This window comes from Bos taurus, unplaced genomic scaffold (genome assembly GCF_002263795.3).
Source record: "Bos taurus isolate L1 Dominette 01449 registration number 42190680 breed Hereford unplaced genomic scaffold, ARS-UCD2.0 Leftover_ScbfJmS_1899, whole genome shotgun sequence".
NCBI classification, from domain to species: domain Eukaryota; kingdom Metazoa; phylum Chordata; class Mammalia; order Artiodactyla; family Bovidae; genus Bos; species Bos taurus.
Genome location: NW_020190994.1, coordinates 603660 through 626313, shown reverse-complemented (window position 1 = coordinate 626313; position 22654 = coordinate 603660). Strand labels below are relative to the sequence as shown.

The window sequence follows — 22654 nt, the reverse complement described above, 5'->3', positions numbered from 1 at the left end:
AGAAAGTGAAGAGAAACTGAAGAGCCTTTTGATGAAAGTGAAAGAGCAGAGTGAAAAAGCTGACTTAAAACTCAGCATTCAAAGATCTAAGATCATGGCATCTGGTCTCATCACTTCATGGCAAATATATGGGGAAACGTTGAACACAGTGACAGATTTTGTTTACTTGGGTTCCAAAAATCATTACAAACTGTGACTGCAGCCATGAATGAAAAGATGTTTGTTTCTTGGAAGGAAAGCTATGACAAATATATACAGAATATTAAAAAGCAGAGACATCACTTTGCCAACAAAGGTCCATATAGTGAAAGCTGTTTTTTCCAGTAGTCATGTAAGAGTTGTCAATGGATGTAAAAGTTGGGCCATTGAGAAGGCTGAGGGCTGAAGAATTGATGCTTTCAAGTTGTAATGTTGGTGGAGACTCTTCCAAGTTCCTTGGACAGCAAGGAGATCAAATTAGGAAATCCTAAAGGAAATCAACCCTGAATATTCACTGGAAGGACTCATGCTAAAGCTCCAACTTTTACCACCTGATGCAAAGAGCTTACTCATGAGAAAATACCTTGATACTGGGAAAGATTTAAGGCAGGAGGAGAATGAGGTGGTAGAGGATGAGATGGTTAGATAGCATAACAAAGTCAATGCACATGAATTTGAGCAAACTCTGGGAGATAACAAAGGACAGGGAAGCCTGGCATGCTACAGTCCATGGTGTCACAGAGTCAGACATGACTTAGTGACTGAACAACAACTTTTTTCAGTTCAGTTCAGTTGCTCAGTCGTGTCTGACTCTTTGCGACCCCATGAATCGCAGCACACCAGGCCTCCCTGTCCATCACCAACTCCCGGAGTTCACTCAGACTCACTTCCATCAAGTCAGTGATGCCATCCAGCCATCTCATCCTCTGTCATCCCCTTCTCCCCCTGCCCCCAATACCTCCCAGCATCAGGGTCTTTTCCAATGAGTCAACTCTTCGCATGAGGTGGCCAAAGTACTGGAGTTTCAGCTTTAGCATCATTCCTTCCAAAGAAATTCCAGAGCTGATCTCCTTCAGAATGGACTGGTTGGATCTCCTTGCAGTCCAAGGGACTCTCAAGAGTCTTCTGCAACACCACAGTTCAAAAGCATCAATTCTTCGGTGTTCAGCCTTCTTCACAGTCCAACTCTCACATCCATATGTGACCACAGGAAAAACCATAGCCTTGACTAGATGAAACTTTGTTGGCAAAGTAATGTCTCTGCTTTTGAATATGATATCTAGGTTGGCCATAACTTTCCTTCCAAGGAGTAAGTGTCTTTTATTTTAATGGCTGCAGTCACCATCTGCTGTGATTTTGGAGCCCCCAAAAATAAAGTCTGACACTGTTTCCCCATCTATTTCCCATGAAGTGATGGGACCGGATACCATGATCTTCGTTTTCTGAATGTTGAGCTTTAAGCCAACTTTTTCACTCTCCACTTTCACTTGAATCAACAGGCTTTTTAGTTCCTCTTCACTTTCTGCCATAAGGGTGGTGTCATCTGCATATCTGAGTTTATTGATATTTCTCCCGGCAATCTTGATTTCAGTTTGTGCTTCTTCCAGTCCAGCGTTTCTCATGATGTACTCTGCATATAAGTTAAATAAGCAGGGTGACAATATACAGACTTGACGTACTCCTTTTCTTATTTGGAACCAATCTGTTGTTCCATGTCCAGTTCTAACTGTTGCTTCCTGACCTGCATACAGATTTCTCAAGAGGCAGAACAGGTGGTCTGGTATTCCCATCTCTTTCAGAATTTTCCACAGTTGATTGTGATCCACACAGTCAAAGGCTTTGGCATAGTCAATAAAGCAGAAATAGATGTTGTTCTGGAACTCTCTTGCTTTTTCCATGATCCAGCGGATGTTGGCAATTTGATCTCTGGTTCGTCTGCCTTTTCTAAAACCAGCTTGAACATCAGGAAGTTCATGGTTCACATATTGCTGAAGCCTGGCTTGGAGAATTTTGAGCATTATTTACTAGCTTGTGAGATGAGTGCAATTGTGTGGTAGATTGAGCATTCTTTGGCATTGCCTTTCTTTGGGATTGGAATGAAAACTGACCTTTTCCAGTCCTGTGGCCACTGCTGAGTTTTCCAAATTTGCTGGCATATTGAGTACAGCACTTTAACAGCATCATCTTTCAGGATTTGAAAGAGCTCAACTGGAATTCCATCACCTCCACTAGCTTTGTTTGTAGTGATGCTTTCTAAGGCCCACTTGACTTCACATTCCAGGATGTCTGGCTCTAGGTCAGTGATCACACCATCGTGATTATCTGGGTCGTGAAGATCTTTTTTGTACAGTTCTTATGTGTACTCTTGCCACCTCTTCTTGATATCTTCTGCTTCTGTGAGGTCCATACTATTTCTGTCCTTTATCAAGCCCATCTTTGCATGAAATGTTCCTTTGGTATCTCTAATTTTCTTGAAGAGATCTCTAGTCTTTCCCATTCTGTTGTTTTCCTCTATTTCTTTGTGTTGATCGCTGAAGAAGACTTTTTTATCTCTTCTTGCTATTCTTTGGAAGTCTGCATTCAGATGCTTAAATGTTTCCTTTTCTCCTTTGCTTTTCCCTTCTCTTCTTTTCACAGCTATTTGTATGGCCTCCCCAGACAGCCATTTTGCTTTTTTGCATTTCTTTTCCATGGGGATGGTCTTGATCCCTGTCTCCTGTACAGTGTCACGAACCTCATTCCATAGTTCATCAGGCACTCTATGTATCAGATCTAGGCCCTTAAATCTATTTCTCACTTCTACTGAATAATCATAAGGGATTTGATTTAGGTCATACCTGTATGGTCTAGTGTTTTTCCCTACTTTCTTGAATTTAAGTCTGAATTTGGCAATAAGGAGTTCATGATCCGAGCCACAGTCAGCTCCTGGTCTTTTTTTTGCTGACTGTATAGAGCTTCTCCATCTTTGGCTGCAAAGAATATAATCAATCTGATTTCAGTGTTGACCCTCTGGTGATGTCCATGTGTAGAGTCTTCTCTTGTGTTTTTGGAAGAGGATGTTTGTTATGATCAGTGCTCTTTCTAAATTCAGAATAACTTTTTAAAACTTTATTTATTTATTTGGCTGCACTGGATCTTAGTTGGGGCATGCAGGATCTTTAGTCTTAGTTATAACAGGTAGGAATTTAGTTGCAGCATGTGAACTCTTAGTTGTGGTACGTGGGGTCTCTTTGCCTGACCAGGGATCGAAACTCAGCCCCCTGCATTGGGAGTTCAGAGTCTTAGCTATTGTACCACCAGGGAAGTCCCTTGTAGTGTGTGTGTGTATGTGTGTATGTGCTTTTACTATATTATTGTCTCATACAACAGAAGTAATATTATGAGTGATAATATCATTATATGCCAATAATTTCAATATTATAAAGGAGTCTTCTCACTACTATATATAAAATAGGTAACTAAAAAGGACCTACTGTATAGCACAGGGAATTCTATCTAATACTCTCTAATAACATATATGGGAAAATAATTTTAAAAGAGCAGATTTGTGTATATATCTGGCTAATTCACTTTACTGTACACCTGAAACTAACACAACTTTGTAAATCAACTATGCTTCAATAAAAATCATAAAAATAAAGGAGTCTTCTTTGTAAAGTGACAGAAGGACCTGTGTGAGGGGTTGAGAAGTAGACTCACTTTATTCCTCTTCTTCCTCATTTAGCTTTGGATCTCGGGCAGGTTGGCCTGGTCCTGTCTCTCACGCTCACACTCATGGGGATGTTCCAGTGGTGCGCCAGGCAAAGTGCCGAATTTGAGAACATGGTGATGTTTACCTTTCTGTTCTTAGCCTTTTCAGGTCTCCTTGCTGTTATATGGCATAAAAGCAATTCTTATGTAAAATAATAAAACCCTTCCTTATTCCTTTTTTTTTTTTTTTTCTTTAACATAATCTTACAAAGTCTTTTATGTTCTCCTCCATCTGCTTAAGGGCTTCCCTGGTGTCTCAGATGGTAAAGAATTCACCTGCAATGCAGAGCCACAAGAGACAAAGATTCTATCCCTGGATTGGAAAGATCCCCTGGAGAAGGGAATGGCTACCCACTCTAGTATTCTTGCCTGGAGAATCCCCATGAACAGAGAAGCCTGACAGGCTATAGTCCATGGGGTTGCAAAGAGTTGGACATGACTGACTGACTTTCACTTTCACTTTCCATCTGCTTAAAGTTAATAAAAATATATACATATTTTCTCACATATGTATGCCATGTCAGAGGATTTTACACTCATCACAAACTGTCTTAAAATACAATAAATGTCTCTGTAGGAGAGAGGTTCTGAAATTCTGGAGACAATGTAAGCTAATTTCTTAGCAGCTTATTTATCTTTGCTTCTTAATGGATAATTCCTTATTTTTGGTAAAAGAGAAGAATCCAGTATTTTAAGGTTTATTTAATTAATATTTCTTTCAACCCCCCCCCCCATTTTATCACTTATTCTTATGTATGTTGAACCCCTGAATTTGCTGGTGGCCCTTTTTCCTGGTAGGTAGGCTTCCTCTCAGAATGTGCTCTTAAGGGTGTGGAATTGCGGTTGTTCAAGAGGCCTTAGTCAATAAGTAAATTATATACTTTTGAATATTTGTACCTTCTCCTAAAGGGAGAAAAACAATAAAAATGAAGTTTTTCTATTTATTTCTTCTAACAGAGTTGAAAGTGACTATTAAAATGATGTTTGATGACTGTCCAGTTCTGGACATCTGTAACACATGACCCTTCTGCAGCTACACATACTGATCAATGTCCATAAGTGTTCTTTTCTTTCAAAAATAACTTTTGCTTTTTTTACTCAGATGTGAAAGGTGGACCAATAAAACCTTACCATTCATTTCTATAATTGTTTTAGCTGTTATATAAAATTGAAGAAAGTAGTTGTGTATAAAAGTATTGAAGATGACGAACAAGTTTGCAGATCATCTAAGGCCTCATCAGACTTCTACTTCTGTCCTTTGTGGATGTTGAGACCTGAGATACTCTGAACCATAGAAAAGCAGGAGGTTTCATTTACAATCTCTGAACACCCATAAACTAGATCCTCTGATACTAACTGATATGATGTCATATGTCTTTCAGATGATTTCAGTAGAAAGGGGGATTGAATATACAGACCTTGAGAAAGAAGCACCCTGGGAACTTGAGTATCGTCCACCACCACTCTGGCCCACCAATGGAAGGATTTCCTTTTCCAGGGTGAACTTCAGATATAACTCGGACAGTCCTCTGGTACTGAGGAACCTGAAAACATCCATTTTCTCAAGACAAAAGGTTAGTTTAAGCCATTTGCCTCTTTAAAATCCAGCTAAAGATTTAGCACCACATCTGTTCTTGGCTTCCTTATCACTGTGTCAGGGGTACTGTTTGCTCCTAAAGGATGCAAATCAGTGATATTGTAGGTGAATCTTTTTGGAAACTGATCATGGAATGCGGATACCAGCAAATTTTTCCCTGTGTTGTGAGCTCCTTCATGGTGGTTGATGGGCCCTGGGATCGGGGGCTCCATCTTACCTTGACCTGGGACACTATATGTGACACCTGATTATTACAAAGTCTGGGACATCAGCCTTGTCTTCCTGGCCTTAACTCTCTAATATCTCATTCCTTTCCATCTTTTCTCGTTTGTGTTTTGAAATCTTCTCTTATTCCCATGATACCCTCTGATTTCAGCCTCCCTCTCTGTCCCTTAGCCCTTCCTGTAGCCTTGTCCTCCACTCACCCACATTGAGCTGCCAGTCCCCTGCGATCCCCCCACAAACTGCTTCTTTCTTAGCCCAGATCTGATCTTTACTGGCTGGGTGACCTGCTGCTGGAACCATAGCATAGCCTCAAGTCCACTCCAGCAGGGGCCGTGGGGTGACTTTGTATCCACCAGAGAAGAGCCTGAATAATGACCCAGTCAGGAGTAAGGAACCAGTGCCTCAGATGGAGGAAGGGTCTAGAAACTGGCTCAAAGTCAAAAGCAAATGGAAGGGAGCAGAGAAGATCCACGTGAGAGATGGCAGAGAAGCTTGTGACCTGGACCTGCCACAATCCATGTCTGCTGGTGATGCTCCTTCCACACTCAGCTTGAGGCCCTCAGCTGGGACCAGGACAGAGTCTTGAAGAAGACACTAAACAAGATCTGGCAAGGCATTAGGAGCTCTTCCCCACCTCCCTCTGCTGCAAGTATGTCTCTGACATACACACACTCTCCTGCACTGGGATTGTGTGTAGATTCTCCCAAAGCACCACATCCTCCCTGTTCCCAGTGCGCATGGCTTCCCCTCAGCCTCAGAGACCCAGGCCCTCTGTCATCTGGATGGTGAAAATCTCATTTTCTGAGTCAAGTCTAGTGCATCTTTGAAACCCTTGGTTTAATATACCCTTATATATACTAATATGCTGCTGCTGCGAAGTCGCTTCAGTCGTGTCCGACTCTATGCGACCCCATAGATGGCAGCCCACCAGGTTCCTCCGTCCCTGGGATTCTCCAGGCAAGAACACTGGAGTGGGGTGCCATTACCTTCTCCAATGCATGGAAGTGAAAAGGGAAAGTGAAGTTGCTCAGTCATGTCCAACTCTTAGCGACCCCATGGATTGCAGCCTACCAGGCTCTTCCATCCATGGGATTTTCAAGGCAAGAGTACTGGAATGGGGTACCATTGCCTTCTCTGATACTAATATGCTAATATATATTATATTTTTTAATATACATACCAAATAGACTATATACTTAATGTGCTAACATATACTTAATATACTAAAATATATGTTGTGTGTATATATATATATAAAACATATGTATACACACTAATATATCCTTACTGTCTTATATATTCTTTTAAGGTAGCATCTATGGTACACTTATGTGGAATGTAAAAGTAGGAAGTCAAGAAACACCTGGAGTAACAGGCAAATTTGGCCTTGGAACACGGAATGAAGCAGGGCAAAGACTAATAGAGTTTTGCCAAGAAAATGCACTGGTCATAGCAAACACCTTCTTCCAACAACACAAGAGAAGACTCTACACATGGATATCACCATATGGTCAACGCCGAAATCAGATTGATTATATTTTTTGCAGCCAAAGATGGAGAAGCTCTATACAGTCAACAAAAACAAGACCAGGAGATTACTGTGGCTCAGATCATGAACTCCTTATTGCAAAACTCAGAATTAAATTGAAGAAAGTAGGGAAAACCACTAGACCATTCAGGTGTGACCTGAATCAAATCCCTTATGATTATACAGTGGAAGTGAGAAATAGATTTAAGGGCCTAGATCTGATACATAGAGTGCCTGATGAACTATGGAATGAGGTTTGGAACATTGTACAGGAGACAGGGATCAAGACCATCCCCATGGAAAAGAAATGCAAAAAAGCAAAATGGCTGTCTGGGGAGGCCATACAAATAGCTATGAAAAGAAGAGAAGGGAAAAGCAAAGGAGAAAAGGAAACATTTAAGCACCTGAATGCAGACTTCCAAAGAATAGCAAGAAGAGATAAGAAAGCCTTCCTCAGCGATCAATGCAAAGAAATAGAGGAAAACAACAGAATGGGAAAGACTAGAGATCTCTTCAAGAAAATTACAGATACCAAGGGAACATTTCATGCAAAGATGGGCTTGATAAAGGACAGAAATGGTATGGACCTAACAGAAGCAGAAGATATCAAGAAGAGGTGGCAAGAATACACATAAGAACTGTACAAAAAAGATCTTCATGACCCAGATAATCACGATGGTGTGATCACTGACCTAGAGCCAGACATCCTGGAATGTGAAGTCAAGTGGGCCTTAGAAAGCATCACTACAAACGAAGCTAGTGGAGGTGATGGAATTCCAGCTGAGCTCTTTCAAATCCTGAAAGATGATGCTGTGAAAGTGCTGAACTCAATATGCCAGCAAATTTGGAAAACTCAGCAGTGGCCACAGGACTGGAAAAGGTCAGTTTTCATTCCAATCCCAAAGAAAGGCAATGCCAAAGAATACTCAAAAAACCACACAATTGTACTCATCTCACATGCTAGTAAAGTAATGCTCAAAATTCTCCAAGCCAGGCTTCAGCAATATGTGAACCATGAACTTCCTGATGTTCAAGCTGGTTTTAGAAAATGCAGAGGAACCAGAGATCAAATCGGCAACATCTGCTGAATCATCAAAAAAGCAAGAGAGTTCCAGAACAACATCTATTTCTGCTTTATTGACTATGCCAAAGCCTTTGACTGTGTGGATCACAATCAACTGTGGAAAATTCTGAAAGAGATGGGAATACCAGACCACCTGTTCTGCCTCTTGAGAAATCTGTATGCAGGTCAGGAAGCAACAGTTAGAACTGGACATGGAACAACAGACTGGTTCCAATACGAAAAGGAGTATGTCAAGGCTGTATATTGTCACCCTGCTTATTTAACTTATATGCAGAGTACATTATGAGAAACGCTGGACTGGAAGAAACACAAGCTGGAATAAAGATTACCAGGAGAAATATCAATAACCTCAGATAGGCAGATGACATCACCCTTATGGCAGAAAGTGAAGAAGAACTAAAGAGCCTCTTGATGAAAGTGAAAGAGGAGGGTGAAAAAGTTGGCTTAAAGCTCAACATTCAGAAAACGAAGATCATGGCATCCGGTCCCATCACTTCATGGGAAATAGATGGGAAACAGTGGAAACAGTGTCAGATTTTATTTTGGGGGGCTCCAAAATCACTGCAGATGGTGACTGCAGCCATGAAATTAAAAGACACTTACTCCTTGGAAGAAATGTTATGTCCAACCTAGATAGCATATTCAAAAGCAGAGACATTACTTTGCCAACAAAGGTCCATCTAGTCAAGGCTATGGTTTTTCCTGTGTTCATGTATGGATGTGAGAGTTGGGCTGTGAAGAAGGCTGAATGCCTAAGAATTGATGCTTTTGAACTGTGGTGTTGGAGAAGACTCTTGAGAGTCCCTTGGACTGCAAGCAGATCCAACCAGTCCATGCTGAAGGCGATCAGCCCTGGGATTTCTTTGGAAGGAATGATGCCAAAGCTGAAATGTCAGTACTTTGGCCACCTCATTTGATGAATTCATTCATTGGAAAAGACTCTGATGCTGGGAGGGATTGGGGGCAGGAGGAGAAGGGGATGACAGAGGATGAGATGGCTGGATGGCATCACCCACTTGACGGACGTGAGTCTGAGTGAACTCCGGGAGTTGGTGATGGACAGGCAGGCCTGGTGTGCTTGATTCATGGGGTCTCAAAGAGTCGGTCATGACTGAGCGACTGAACTGAATTGAACTGATGTTTATGGCAGCCAAAAGTTGGAAGGAACTATATACTTACAATTAAGTATTATTGAGCTTTAAAAAGGAAGAAAATTCTGACCTGTGGATAAACCTTGATGACATCTTGCTAAATGAAATAAGCCAGACACAAAAGAAATGAATACTCTGATTCCATTTATGTGAGATTCCTAGAGTAGTCAAATCCAAGAAGACGGGAAGTAGGAAAGTGGTCACCAGAGACTCAGTGACGGGTAATGGGGAGTTGTTTTTTGTTGTTGTTGTTTGTTTGTTTTTTAATTTTATTTTATTTTTAAACCTCAAACACTGTATTAGTTTTGCCAAACATCAAAACGAATCCGCCACAGGTATATATGTGCTCCCCATCCTGAACCCTCCTCCCTCTTCCCTCCCCCCAGCAACCCTCTGGGTCATCCCAGTGCACCAGCCCCAAGCATCCAGTATCCTGCATCGAACCTGGACTGGCAACTCGTTTCATACATGATATTACACATGTTTCAATGCCATTCTCCCAAATCTTCCCACCCTCTCCCTCTCCCACAGAGTCCATAAGATTGTTCTATACATCAGTGTCTCTTTTGCTGTCTCGTACACAGGGGTATTGTTACCATCTTTCTAAATTCCATATATATGCGTTAGTATACTGTATTGGGGTTTTTCTTTCTGGCTTACTTCACTCTGTATAATAGGCTCCAGTTTCATCCACCTCATTAGAACTGATTCAAATGTGTTCTTTTTAATGGCTGAGTAGTACTCCATTGTGTATATGTACCACAGCTTTCTTATCCATTCATCTGCTGATGGACATCTAGGTTGCTTCCATGTCCTGGCTATTATGAACAGTGCTGCGATGAACATTGGGGTACACGTGTCTCTTTCCCTTCTGGTTTCCTCAGTGTGTATGCCCAGCAGTGGGATTGCTGGGTCATAAGACAGTTCTGTTTTCAGTTTTTTAAGGAATCTACACACTGTTCTCCATAGTGGCTGTACTAGTTTGCATTCCCACCAACAGTGTAAGAGGGTTCCTTTTTCTCCACACCCTCTCCAGCATTTATTACTTGTAGAATTTTGGATCGCAGCCATTGTGACTGGTGTGAAATGGTACCTCATAGTGGTTTTGATTTGCATTTCTCTGATCATGAGTGATGTTGAGCATCTTTTCATGTGTTTGTTAGCCAACTGTATGTCTTCTTTGGAGAAATGTCTATTTAGTTCTTTGGCCCATTTTTTGATTGGGTCATTTATTTTTCTGGAGTTGAGCTGTAGGAGTTGCTTGTATATTTTTGAGATAAGTTGTTTGTCAGTTGCTTCATTTGCTATTATTTTCTCCCATTCTGAAGGCTGTCTTTTCACCTTGCTAATAGTTTCCTTTGATGTGCAGAAGCTTTTAAGGTTAATTAGGTCCCATTTGTTTATTTTTGCTTTTATTTCCAATATTCTGGGAGGTGGGTCATAAGGGATCCTGCTGTGATGTATGTCAGAGAGTGTTTTGCCTATGTTGTCCTCTAGGAGTTTTATAGTTTCTGGCCTTACGTTTAGGTCTTTAATCCAGTTTGAGTTTATTTTTGTGTATGGTGTTAGAAAGTGTTCTAGTTTCATTCTTTTACAAGTGGTTGACCAGATTTCCCAGCACCACTTGTTAAAGAGATTGTCTTTAATCCATTGTATATTCTTGCCTCCTTTGTCAAAGATAAGGTGTCCATATGTGCGTGGATTTATCTCTGGGCTTTCTATTTTGTTCCATTGATCTATATTTCTGTCTTTGTGCCAGTACCATACTGTCTTGATGACTGTGGCTTTGTAGTCGAGCCTGAAGTCAGGTAGGTTGATTCCTCCAGTTCCATTCTTCTTTCTCAAGATGGCTTTGGCTATTCGAGGTTTTTTGTATTTCCATACAAATTGTGAAATTATTTGTTTTAGCTCTGTGAAGAATACCATTGGTAGCTTGATAGGGATTGCATTGAATCTATAAATTGCTTTGGGTAGTATACTCATTTTCACTATATTGATTCTTCCAATCCATGAACACCGTATATTTCTCCATCTATTAGTGTCCTCTTTGATTTCTTTCACTGGTGTTTTATAGTTTTCTATATATAGGTCTTTAGTTTCTTTAGGTAGATATATTCCTAAGTATTTTATTCTTTCCGTTGCAATGGTGAATGGAATTGTTTCCTTAATTTCTCTTTCTGTTTTCTCATTATTAGTGTATAGGAATGCAAGGGATTTCTGTGTGTTGATTTTATATCCTGCAATTTTATTATAGTCATTGATTAGTTCTAGTAGTTTTCTGGTGGAGTTTTTAGGGTTTTCTATGTAGAGGATCATGTCATCTGCAAATAGTGAGAGTTTTACTTCTTCTTTTCCAATTTGGATGCCTTTTATTTCTTTTTCTGCTCTGATTACTGTGGCCAAAACTTCCAAAACTGTGGTGAATAGTAATGGTGAAAGTGGGCACCCTTGTCTTGTTCCTGACTTTAGAGGAAATGCTTTCAATTTTTCACCATTGAGGACAATGTTTGCTGTGGGTTTGTCATATATAGCTTTTATTATGTTGAGGTATGTTCCTTCTATTCCTGCTTTCTGGAGAGTTTTTATCATAAATGGATGTTGAATTTTGTCAAAGGCTTTCTCTGCATCTATTGAGATAATCATATGGTTTTTATTTTTCAATTTGTTAATGTGGTGTATTACATTGATTGATTTGCGGATATTGAAGAATCCTTGCATCCCTGGGATAAAGCCCACTTGGTCATGGTGTATGATCTTTTTAATGTGTTGTTGGATTCTGATTGCTAGAATTTTGTTAAGGATTTTTGCATCTATGTTCATCAGTGATATTGGCCTGTAGTTTTCTTTTTTTGTGGGATCTTTGTCAGGTTTTGGTATTAGGGTGATGGTGGCCTCATAGAATGAGTTTGGAAGTTTACCTTCCTCTGCGATTTTCTGGAAGAGTTTGAGCAGGATAGGTGTTAGCTCTTCTCTAAATTTTTGATAGAATGCAGCTGTGAAGCCGTCTGGACCTGGGCTTTTGTTTGCTGGAAGATTTTTTATTACAGTTTCAATTTCCGTGCTTGTGATGGGTCTGTTATGATTTTCTGTTTCTTCCTGGTCCAGTTTTGGAAAGTTTTACTTTTCTAAGAATTTGTCCATTTCTTCCATGTTGTCCATTTTATTGGCATATAATTGTTGATAGTAGTCTCTTATGATCCTTTGTATTTCTGTGTTGTCTGTTGTGATCTCTCCATTTTCATTTCTAATTTTATTGATTTGATTTTTCTCCCTTTGTTTCTTGAAGAGTCTAGCTAATGGTTTGTCAATTTTATTTATCATTTCAAAGAACCAGCTTTTGGTTTTGTTGATTTTTCCTATGGTCTCTTTTGTTTATTTTGCATTTATTTCTGCTCTAATTTTTAAGATTTCTTTCCTTCTACTAAGCCTGGGGTTCTTCATTTCTTCCTTTTCTAGTTGCTTTAGGTGTAGAGTTAGGTTGTTTATTTGACTTTTTTCTTGTTTCTTGAGATGTGCCTGTATTGCTATGAACTTTCTCCTTAGGACTGCTTTTACCGTGTCCCACAGGTTTTGGGTTGTTGTGTTTTCATTTTCATTCGTTTCTATGCAAATTTTGATTTCTTTTTTGATTTCTTCTGTGATTCGTTGGTTATCAGCAGCGTGTTGTTCAGCCTCCATATGTTGGAATTTTTAATAGTTTTTCTCCTGTAATTGAGATCTAATCTTACTGCATTGTGGTCAGAAAAGATGTTTGGAATGATTTCAATTTTTTTGAATTTCCCAAGGCTAGATTTATGGCCCAGAATGTGATCTATCCTGGAGAAGGTTCCATGTGCGCTTGAGAAAAAGGTGAAATTTATTGTTTTGGGATGAAATGTCCTATAGATATCAATTAGGTCTAACTGGTCTATTGTATCATTTAAAGTTTGCATTTCTTTGTTAATTTTCTGTTTAGTTGATCTATCCATAGGTGTGAGTGGGGTATTAAAGTCTCCCGCTATTATTGTGGTATTGTTAATTTCTCCTTTCATAGTTGTTAGCATTTGTCTTACATATTGTGGTGCTCCTGTGTTGGGTGCATATATATTTATAATTGTTATATCTTCTTCTTGGATTGATCCTTTGATCATTATGTAGTGACCTTCTTTGTCTCTTTTCACAGCCTTTGTTTTAAAGTCTATTTTATCTGATATGAGTATTGCTACTCCTGCTTTCTTTTGGTCCCTATTTGCATGGAAAATCTTTTTCCAGCCCTTCACTTTCAGTCTGTATGTGTCCCCTGTTTTGAGGTGGGTCTCTTGTAGACCACATATGTAGGGGTCTTGTTTTTTTATCCATTCAACCAGTCTTTGTCTTTTGGTTGGGGCATTCAACCCATTTATGTTTAAGGTAATTACTGATAAGTATGATCCCGTTGCCATTTACTTTATTGTTTTGGGTTCGAATTTATACACCTTTTTTGTGTTTCCTGTCTAGAGAATATCCTTTAGTATTTGTTGGAGAGCTGGTTTGGTGGTGCTGAATTCTCTCAGCTTTTGCTTGTCTGAAAAGCTTTTGATTTCTCCTTCATATTTGAATGAGATCATTGCTGGGTACAATAATCTGGGCTGTAGGTTATTTTCTTTCATCATTTTAAGTATGTCTTGCCATTCCCTCCTGGCTTGAAGAGTTTCTATTGAAAGATCAGCTGTTATCCTTATGGGAATTCCCTTGTGTGTTATTTGTTGTTTTTCCCTTGCTGCTTTTAATATTTGTTCTTTGTGTTTGATCTCTGTTAATTTGATTAATATGTGTCTTGGGGTGTTTCACCTTGGGTTTATCCTATTTGGGACTCTCTGGGTTTCTTGGACTTGGCTGATTATTTCCTTCCCCATTTTAGGGAAGTTTTCAACTATTATCTCCTCAAGTATTTTCTCATGGTCTTTCTTTTTGTCTTCTTCTTCTGGGACCCCTATGATTCGAATGTTGTAGCGTTTAATGTTGTCCTTGATGTCTCTGAGATTGTCCTCATTTCTTTTAATTCGTTTTTTCTTTTATCCTCTCTGATTCATTTATTTCTACCATTCTATCTTCTAATTCACTAATCCTATCTTCTGCCTCTATTATTCTACTATTTGTTGCCTCCAGAGTGTTTTTAATTTCATTTATTGCATTATTCATTATATATTGACTCTTTCTTATTTCTTCTTGGTCCTTGTTAAACCTTTCTTACATCTTCTCAATCCTTGTCTCCAGGCTATTTATCTGTGATTCCATTTTGGTTTCAAGATTTTGGATCAATTTCACTATCATTGTTCAGAATTCTTTATCAGGTAGATTCCCTATCTCTTCCTCTTTGGTTTGGTGAGCATTTATCCTGTTCCTTTATCTGCTGGGTATTCCTCTTTCTCTTCATCTTGTTTAAATTGCTAATTTTGGGGTGTCCTTTCTGTATTCTTGCAGTTTGTGGAGTTCTCTTTATTGTGGTGTTTCCTCGCTGTGTGTGGGTTTGTACAGGTGGTTTGTCAAGGTTTCCTGGTTAGGGAAGCTTGTGTCGGTGTTCTGGTGGGTGGAGCTGGATTTCTTCTCTCTGGAGTGCAATGAAATGTCCAGTAATGAGTTATGAGATGTCTATGGCTTTGGGGTGACTTTGGGCAGCCTGTATCTTGGAGCTCAGGGCTGTGTTCCTTTGTTGCTGGAGAATTTGCTTGGTATGTCTTGCCCTGGAACTTGTTGACCCTTGTGTGGTGCTTGGTTTCAGTATAGATATGGAGGCGTTTGATGAGCTCCTGTCAATTAATGTTCCTTGGAGTCAGGAGTTCCCTGGAGTCAGGGTTTGGACTTAAGCCTCCTGAGTTGTTTTTTTAATGGGTAAGAATTTCAGTTTTATGAAGAAAAAAAAAAATTTTTCAAGCTTGTTGGCACAGAAATGTGAATGTACTGATTGACAACCTATACACTTAAAAATGGTTAAATTTTATGTGAATTTCATCATAATTAAAAGATAACACCTGTGGCATGCTTTGTAATTTGGGATCTGTATTTCATAGTACCTTAGGGCTTTTTAAATCAGGGAGCACCTGGTTTTCACCTTTGTTCCTAGAATGTGGCGTTCTGTAGGGCACAGAGAGGGTGCTGAGGGACTGCTCAGGTGTGAGCAAGCAGGAACCAACATGAAAGAATATTCAACTTAATGCCCAAATGCTACCCAGGGGGCAGTTTCAGTTAGTCACAGGGCAAAAGCTCCCTCCTAATTACTTCCAGTTTCAGTGTAGGTCAGGAAAAATGTGAACTGCTGTGTCAGGAAAACATTAACTGCAGCTCTTGATACAATCTTGTCCTTGAGAGCACTGTATGTGATGTTTACTCACTCTCAGACAGTGTGTCTGTCAGATTTTCTGTTGTAAATTTAATTCTGTTCATCTGCACTTGTCTTAAATTTCCCCCAAAGCCATAAAATATGATTTATCTAAGAACCTTTTTTAGGACAACTTAGGAACATAACAGATTCTTATTCTTCCTTCTTAAAACCTGTAAATCATAGGATTATTGAGATTCTAAAATGTTTGAGGGAAAAGTGAATTTGGAGACTAAATAAATAACTGAAGTAACTTGTCTTTTGATCTGTGCCTTGGTCCACTCTCAGTATTACTGTTAGCTTCATTTCTGTGTTTGGAGATGACACCCAGGCAGCGTGTTCATGAAGTGATTTCAGTCCACTTGTGTATATGTCAGGTTCCCTCTCCTGCTTACCTGTCCCAGCCTCCATCACTCCAGGACACACTTTTGGTGTTGGATTGGATTGAGAGAGGCTGTTTGCGGGGGGTGGGGGTGGGTGGTGCGGGCAGGGGACGTGGGAGTGAGCCAGCCCAACAGAAGTGGGGCTTTATTCTCTTTTCCTCATTTCCTCTTCTGTACCGATTCCTGAAAGTTAGAACCAATAGGAAAGTATAGTAGGTACTGCTGCTGCTGCTGCTGCTAAGTCGCTTCAGTCATCTCCGACTCTGTGCGACCCCATAGACGGCAGCCCACCAGGTCCTGCCATCCCTGGGATTCTCCAGGCAAGAACACTGGAGTGGGTTGCCATTTCCTCCTCCAATGCATGAAAGTGAAAAGTGAAAGTGAAGTCGCTCAGTCATGTCCGACTCTTAGCGACCCCATGGACTGCAGCCTACCAGGCTCCTCCATCCACGGGATTTTCCAGGCAAGAGTACTGGAGTGGGGTGCCATTACTAGTCAGGATTTTGATTCACAGAAGAAATTGCAAGTGAAATAAGGAACTAGGACTTCCCTGGTGGTGCAGTGGATAAGAATTTGCCTGCCAATGCAGGGGACACTGGTTCAGTCCCTGGTCTGGGAAGATTCCACATGCCACAGAGCAACTGAGCTCTGCACCACAACAATTGAGCCCTTGTGCCACAACTACTGAAGTCTTTGCTCAGCTACAATAAAAGCCACCTCAGTGAGAGGCCCATGTACTACAACAAGGAGTAGCTCCCACTCATCACAACTAGAGACAGCTCATGCAAAGCAATCAGGACCCAGAACAGCCAAACAGAAAAAAAATCAACATGAGGTAAATAGCACCCTAGACTTCCTGGTTAGAGTCTGAACACGGGCTTCATTTTTCATTTAGATGATTTTGTGGTTGATTTGATCATTTTAGAGAGTCCTGGGCAATAAAACATTTTCCAGCTCTCAAGGTAGATTGATTGTTGCTTTCTTTTTTCTCACAGCTATTACTTGGATGCTACATTTATACAGATGCTTAGTAGACCATGCTATAACGTACAAAAATATTAGTTTCCTACATTTTTTCCTTTTTTTATGTAATATTTTCTTAAAAATTGCTCCCTTCACTCCCAGATTATCCCCGTCCCCTGCTGGCTTCCTAATTCCCTGTGACTCAGACTGTGGTGCAAGAGCCAGTAGCACCTGCCTGTCCTGGAGCTTCTTAGAAATGCAGAGTCTCAGGCTCACCCAGACCTCCTGACTCAGATTCGCATCTGAACATGAATTCCACCTTTCTCTCCCATGGGCAGTTTTTGATAAGTGATAACCTGTGATTCCCAAGAAATGTCCTTTGACAGTTTGGAATTGAACTCAAAAATTCCCAAATCTCTGCTGCTAACTGAGCAAGAGGCTCTAGAATGTTCTGTTCCACTAGATTTACTTACTTTAATGCTTTTATGAGATGGTTAAATGGCATTACTGACTGGATGGACATGAATTTGAGTAAGCTCTGGGAGCTGGTGATGGACAGAGAAGCGTAGCATGCTTCAGTCCAGGGGGTTGCAAAGAGCTGGACATGACTGAGCAACTGAACTGAGCTGATGCTCTATAAATTGCACCTTTGCATTATAATCTAATTCTGTGTGATTCCACTGCATTTATTTGCATCTTTCCAGTGGAGTCTGTCTTCATTATGGGTAGTTTTCATCCTGCTGTCTGTCCTTCCCCACACCAGCCTCCTGAAGGGACTGGAGGGATTTCCCACAGGCTCAGCCCTGCCTGGACCTGGAGTCAGAGACAGACCAGTGCAGCAGTGTATGTGTGGCTGTTTCACCACCTGATGGGATAAAAAATGAGTCCTGCTGCCCCAAGCATGAGGTCTGTTTGGCCTGTTCCCCAGGCACCATGTGTCCCACTTAGCTGCAGGTTTCTCTCTCAATCCAGCTGTGGGTGCCGTGTCTTCCTGCTGACAGCTGGTCCACCTGCCCTCAGGTACCCTCTTTGCTCTCACTCACCACATGTGTGCCTGACCATAAGATCTCTATGGTAGGCCTGTTTCTTTAACTACAGCTACACCTCTTCCCACTTTCTCTGTTCTAGCTACTCAGAGACATGATAAGGTGTCAGGCCATCCAGGGGATAAGGAGGCCCATCAGCAGGTGGAAAAGAGGCAACAGACGTGGATTTGAGTCCCATCCTGCTACTTATAGGCTCTGATATTCAGACAGACTAATTCATCTAAACCTCAATCTTTTCTTATGCAAAATTGAAAGGATAGATTATAACATGTAGGGTTTATGTACAATCTAATCAAGATAAGGCATGTAAAACACCCAGAGTAAATTCTTGGACAAAAATGGTCATCATTTTCATAGGGTAGAAAATGACCATAACTGCTTATGCTGTGGAAGGTGTTGCCTGTCCCAGGAGAATAAGGTGTTGGCCATTTGAAGTTGTATTTATGGCTGTAGGATCCATCTGCTATGTCTGTCTCTGTCTGATTTGTCTTGTACTTAAATAATATGGTAATGAAGTGAAGTTGCTCAGTCGTGTCTGACTCTTTGCGACCCCATGGACTGTAGCCTACCAGGCTCCTCCATCCGTGGGATTCTCCAGGCAAGAGTACTGGAGTAGGTTGCCATTTCCTTCTCCAGGAGATCTTCCCAACCCAGGGATCAAACTTGGGTCTCCTGCATTGCAGCCAGACGCTTTACCATCTGAGCCACCAGGAAAGCTCAATATGTTAATAGATTTTCCATAAATTTCTCTGGACTGAGTTAAAAATCTCAGCTCCCATGGGAGTTTCTTTTTCTCAGGACACCACAGGTAATAAAAATAATAAAAAGTCAAGTCCAATACAGATCCTGATGTCAACATATGCAGTCTGGTTGAAGAAACAAGAAAATGGCTATATTAGCTTTGTAAGCTAGAAGGAGATCACAGATTTTATATATGCTTATAAAAATGACATAACTTCTGTTAGAGTTGTAACAAGTCCATATTAGGGGACAGGAAGAGCATTTCCAAGGAATTAGACATGTGAGACAGACTTAATGATGTGTGGTTAGGGTTTCAGCAGGTGGAAATGCATGTGAAAGGCATTCCAAGAGGTGAGACCAGCATAAGCAAAAGCATGATGCCCTGATTCAGTGAATGAAGAACTAGACACCTGAAAAGCATCCAGGAAAATGAACTACCAAGTGTGTAACTCACATTTTTACATTCAACCCTCATAACTAGCTAGTGATGTCAAGGAAGCTGACTCGTGTACATGAAGGATAGAGAGGTTAGAGAGGACAGTTTTGTAGAAGAGACATCCTGGGGTGGGTGGAGTGTTGGGTGCTGAGCTGGCAATTAGGAGTTTAATCTGAGAAGTGAGAGCACATGGACCAGAGGGGGCAGGTACAGGGGACGGGGAGCCAGGAGCTGTTATGCCTCCAGCAAGACATGTTAGGAAAGTGATTCCACTTCTTGGAATCAAGTTGATGTTGATTAAAACAGAGCTATAACACCTGGATTTGTGAACATGCAGGGAAATGGGTGGTAGTAGAAAATGGTATCATACTTCCGGAGGGTAGGCTAGCAGCTTAACAGCTTCCACTGAAAATGTTCATACTTTGTTGTTGTTCACTCACCTAATCACATCCGACACTTCCCAACCCCATGGTCTGACGCACACCAGGCTTCGCTGTCCCTCAGTGTCTCCTGCAGTTTTCCCAAGTTCATGCTCATTGTATCAATGATGCCATCCAATCATCTCATCCTCTGTCATCCCCTTCTCCTCCTGCTTTCAATCTTTCCCAGCATCAGGGTCTTTTCCAATGAGTTGGCTCTTTGTGTCAGGTGGCCAAAGTATTGGAGCTTCAGCATCAGTTCTTCCAGTGAATATTCAGGACTGATTTCCTTTAGGGTTGACTGGTTTGATCTCCTTGCTTTCCAAGGGGTTCATACATGACTCTCAGCAATTCCACATCTGAGATTTTTTGTGAAGGAAATGATTAAGGTTGTTTTCAAAGATTTAGCTTCAGGGATATTTAACACAGTTATTTATAATAGCTAACTATTTGACACTGCCTAAATATCCATCAATAGAGGATTTGTTAAATAAATGATCATGTGTACTATAATATTATGCAACCATTAAATAAATATTTTAGAAATACAAAATGAAAACACATATAACAGTATGTTCACATTAATTGTCTTTTCTTTATATATGTGCACTTGTATCTTTAAGAACACATAGAAAAAAAATACAACAAAAACAACAAGAACACACACAGAAGCCTAGAAAGTAAAAACATTTTAAGAATTTTTTTTTTCAGAGTGCTAGGCTATAGCTAGTATTTATTTACTTTTCAAATTCTTTTGCACCAATTATGATTAAGGAAAGAGTTTATTTTGTTTTTGAACACTGCGAGCCTGGGAAAGATGTAATGAAAGTAAAGTGGGGAAGATGGATGAAGGGGTTGTTTTGTGTGGAACATTGGGTGTTGATTATGCTGAGTTTGATGTGTGAAGAGAGATCCAGGAGCAAGTGTCTAACAAGTGTTATCATCAGAGAGCAACCTGGTTGGAAAAACAGAAAGGGGCCACTGCAAAGCAAGTAACAGAAAATTTTGTCCAAGTGTCTTTATAATTGTATCTGTTTCTTTATTTTTGGCTGGGCTGGGTCTCTGTTGTTTCTTCGGCTTTTCTCTAGTTGCCGTGTAGGGGCTTCTCACTGTGGTGTCTTCTCTTGTTAAGAGCATGGGCTATAAGGTGCGAGGGCTTCAACAGTTGAAGCATGTAGGCTCATAGACGTGGTTCCCTGGTTCTAGAGCGCAGGCTTAATAGTTGTGGCACACGGACTTAGGTGCTTCACAGCATGTGGGATTCTCCTGGACTAGGAATTGAACCCACATCTCCTGCATTTGCAGGCAGTTTCTTTACCACTGAGCCACCAGGGAAGCCCCCAAGTGTCTTTAGATTGAAGAATGTAAGCTTACTGACACTGGTGACACTCTCTATGGGCAATTGGTAAAACCCTTTGGTTACCCAGAAAAGACATTCAGACTATAGCTTTGATGACTGAACTCTAGGAATAATCAGAATCAGGTTTTCTTTGAGTTGCCTTTTTCTTTTTGGGGGGCCTGGGGCCATGCAGCATGTGGGATCTTAGTTCCCTGATCAGGGATTGAATCCACTCCTCCAGCAGTGGAAGCACAGAATCTTAACCGCTGAACTGCCAGGGAAGTCCCCTGGTTTTTAGTTTTCTTCGCTGGAGTTTGGAACTCAGAGTCCTGTGGTCATGAGCAGTCCTTGGTGCCCCTACATATCTCAGTCCATTTCCCAAAGTTTACAGATGTTCCCATTTGCACAGATGGATCAGTTTCAGTGGAGCTGATAACATGGGAACATACACACATTCTCACAGATCAGTTCTCACCTGTGTCCTGATGTGCATTGATTTATGTATAAGAACACTCTGAAATATAGGCCCACTTGTTTTACTGTGCTTCAGATAATACTTAAAAAAAAAAAAGGACATTTATGGCAACACTGTCAGGCAAGTACATTGGCACCATTTTTCCTATAGCATTTGGTCACTCCATGTCTCTGTCACATTTTGATAATTCTTGCAATATTTCAAACCATTTCATTATTATATTTATTACCGTGATATGTGATCAGTGGTTTTTAATGTTACTACCTTATAAATGCTTAGATGGTTAGCATTCTTTTAACAATAAAGTATTGGAAATTAAGGTATGTACTTTTTTTATATATAATGCTATATTGTACATCATTAGACTACAATATAGTATAAATGTAACTTTTATTTGCACAGAGAAGCAAAACATTGATATAACTTGCTTTATTTTGATATTCATGTGTTATGGTGATCTGGAGCCAAATCCAAAATATCTTTGAGGCCTGCCTGTACACAGAATACATGAGCCACATATATACACACTACAACCTGCCTGTATGCAGAGAATGGCCCATCTGTATTATATGAATTAGGTTTAACATAAGGTACAAAATGTCCCGAGAAGCCTGCATGCAGATCAAAAAGCAACAGTTAGAACCAGACATGGAGCAATAGACTGGTTCAAAATTGGGAAAGGAATACCTCAAGGCTGTATATCATCACCCTGCTTATTCAACTTACATGCAGAGTACAGCATGCGAAATGCTGGGCTGGATGAAGCACAAGCTGGAATCAAGACTGCCAGGAGAAATACCAGTAACCTCAGATAAGCAGATGATACCACCCAAATGGCAGAAAGTAAAGAGGAACTAAAGAGCCTCTTGATGAAGGTGAAAGGGGAGAGTGAAAAAGCTGGCTTAAAACTCAACATACAGAAAACTAAGATCATGACTCCTGGTTCAATCATTTCATGTCAAATAGATGGGCAAACAATGGAAATGGTGATAGACTTTATTTTCTTAGGCTCTGAAAGTGACTGTGGATGATGACTGCAGCCATGAAATTAGAAGATGCTTCCTCCTTGGAAGAAAAGCTATGACAAACCTAGACAGCATGTTAAAAAGCAGAGACATTGCTTTGCCGACAAAGGTGCATATAGTCAAAGATTGGAGAGCTTCCTTCAGAAAATTTGCAGTTGGGGTTCCCTGGTGGCTCA

General features: G+C 40.5%; 1 protein-coding gene across 5 annotated transcripts in view; it reads left to right on the top strand.

The window, feature by feature from the left end:
• Positions 1-22654, top strand: part of LOC100299180 (ATP-binding cassette sub-family C member 4) — a 150655-nt gene that overhangs the window by 101641 nt on the left and 26360 nt on the right. For 3 of the 5 annotated variants that reach the window (XM_024989068.2, XM_024989067.2, XM_059884435.1), the window contains exons 24-25: positions 3704-3804; positions 5112-5303. In XM_024989068.2, the coding sequence (XP_024844836.1) occupies positions 3704-3804; positions 5112-5303 (293 nt within the window). Of the gene's footprint in view, positions 1-3703; positions 3805-5111; positions 5304-6860; positions 9536-22654 lie in introns of those variants that run through there. The other 2 variants (XR_009493709.1, XM_024989069.2) reach the window with 2 other exon arrangements.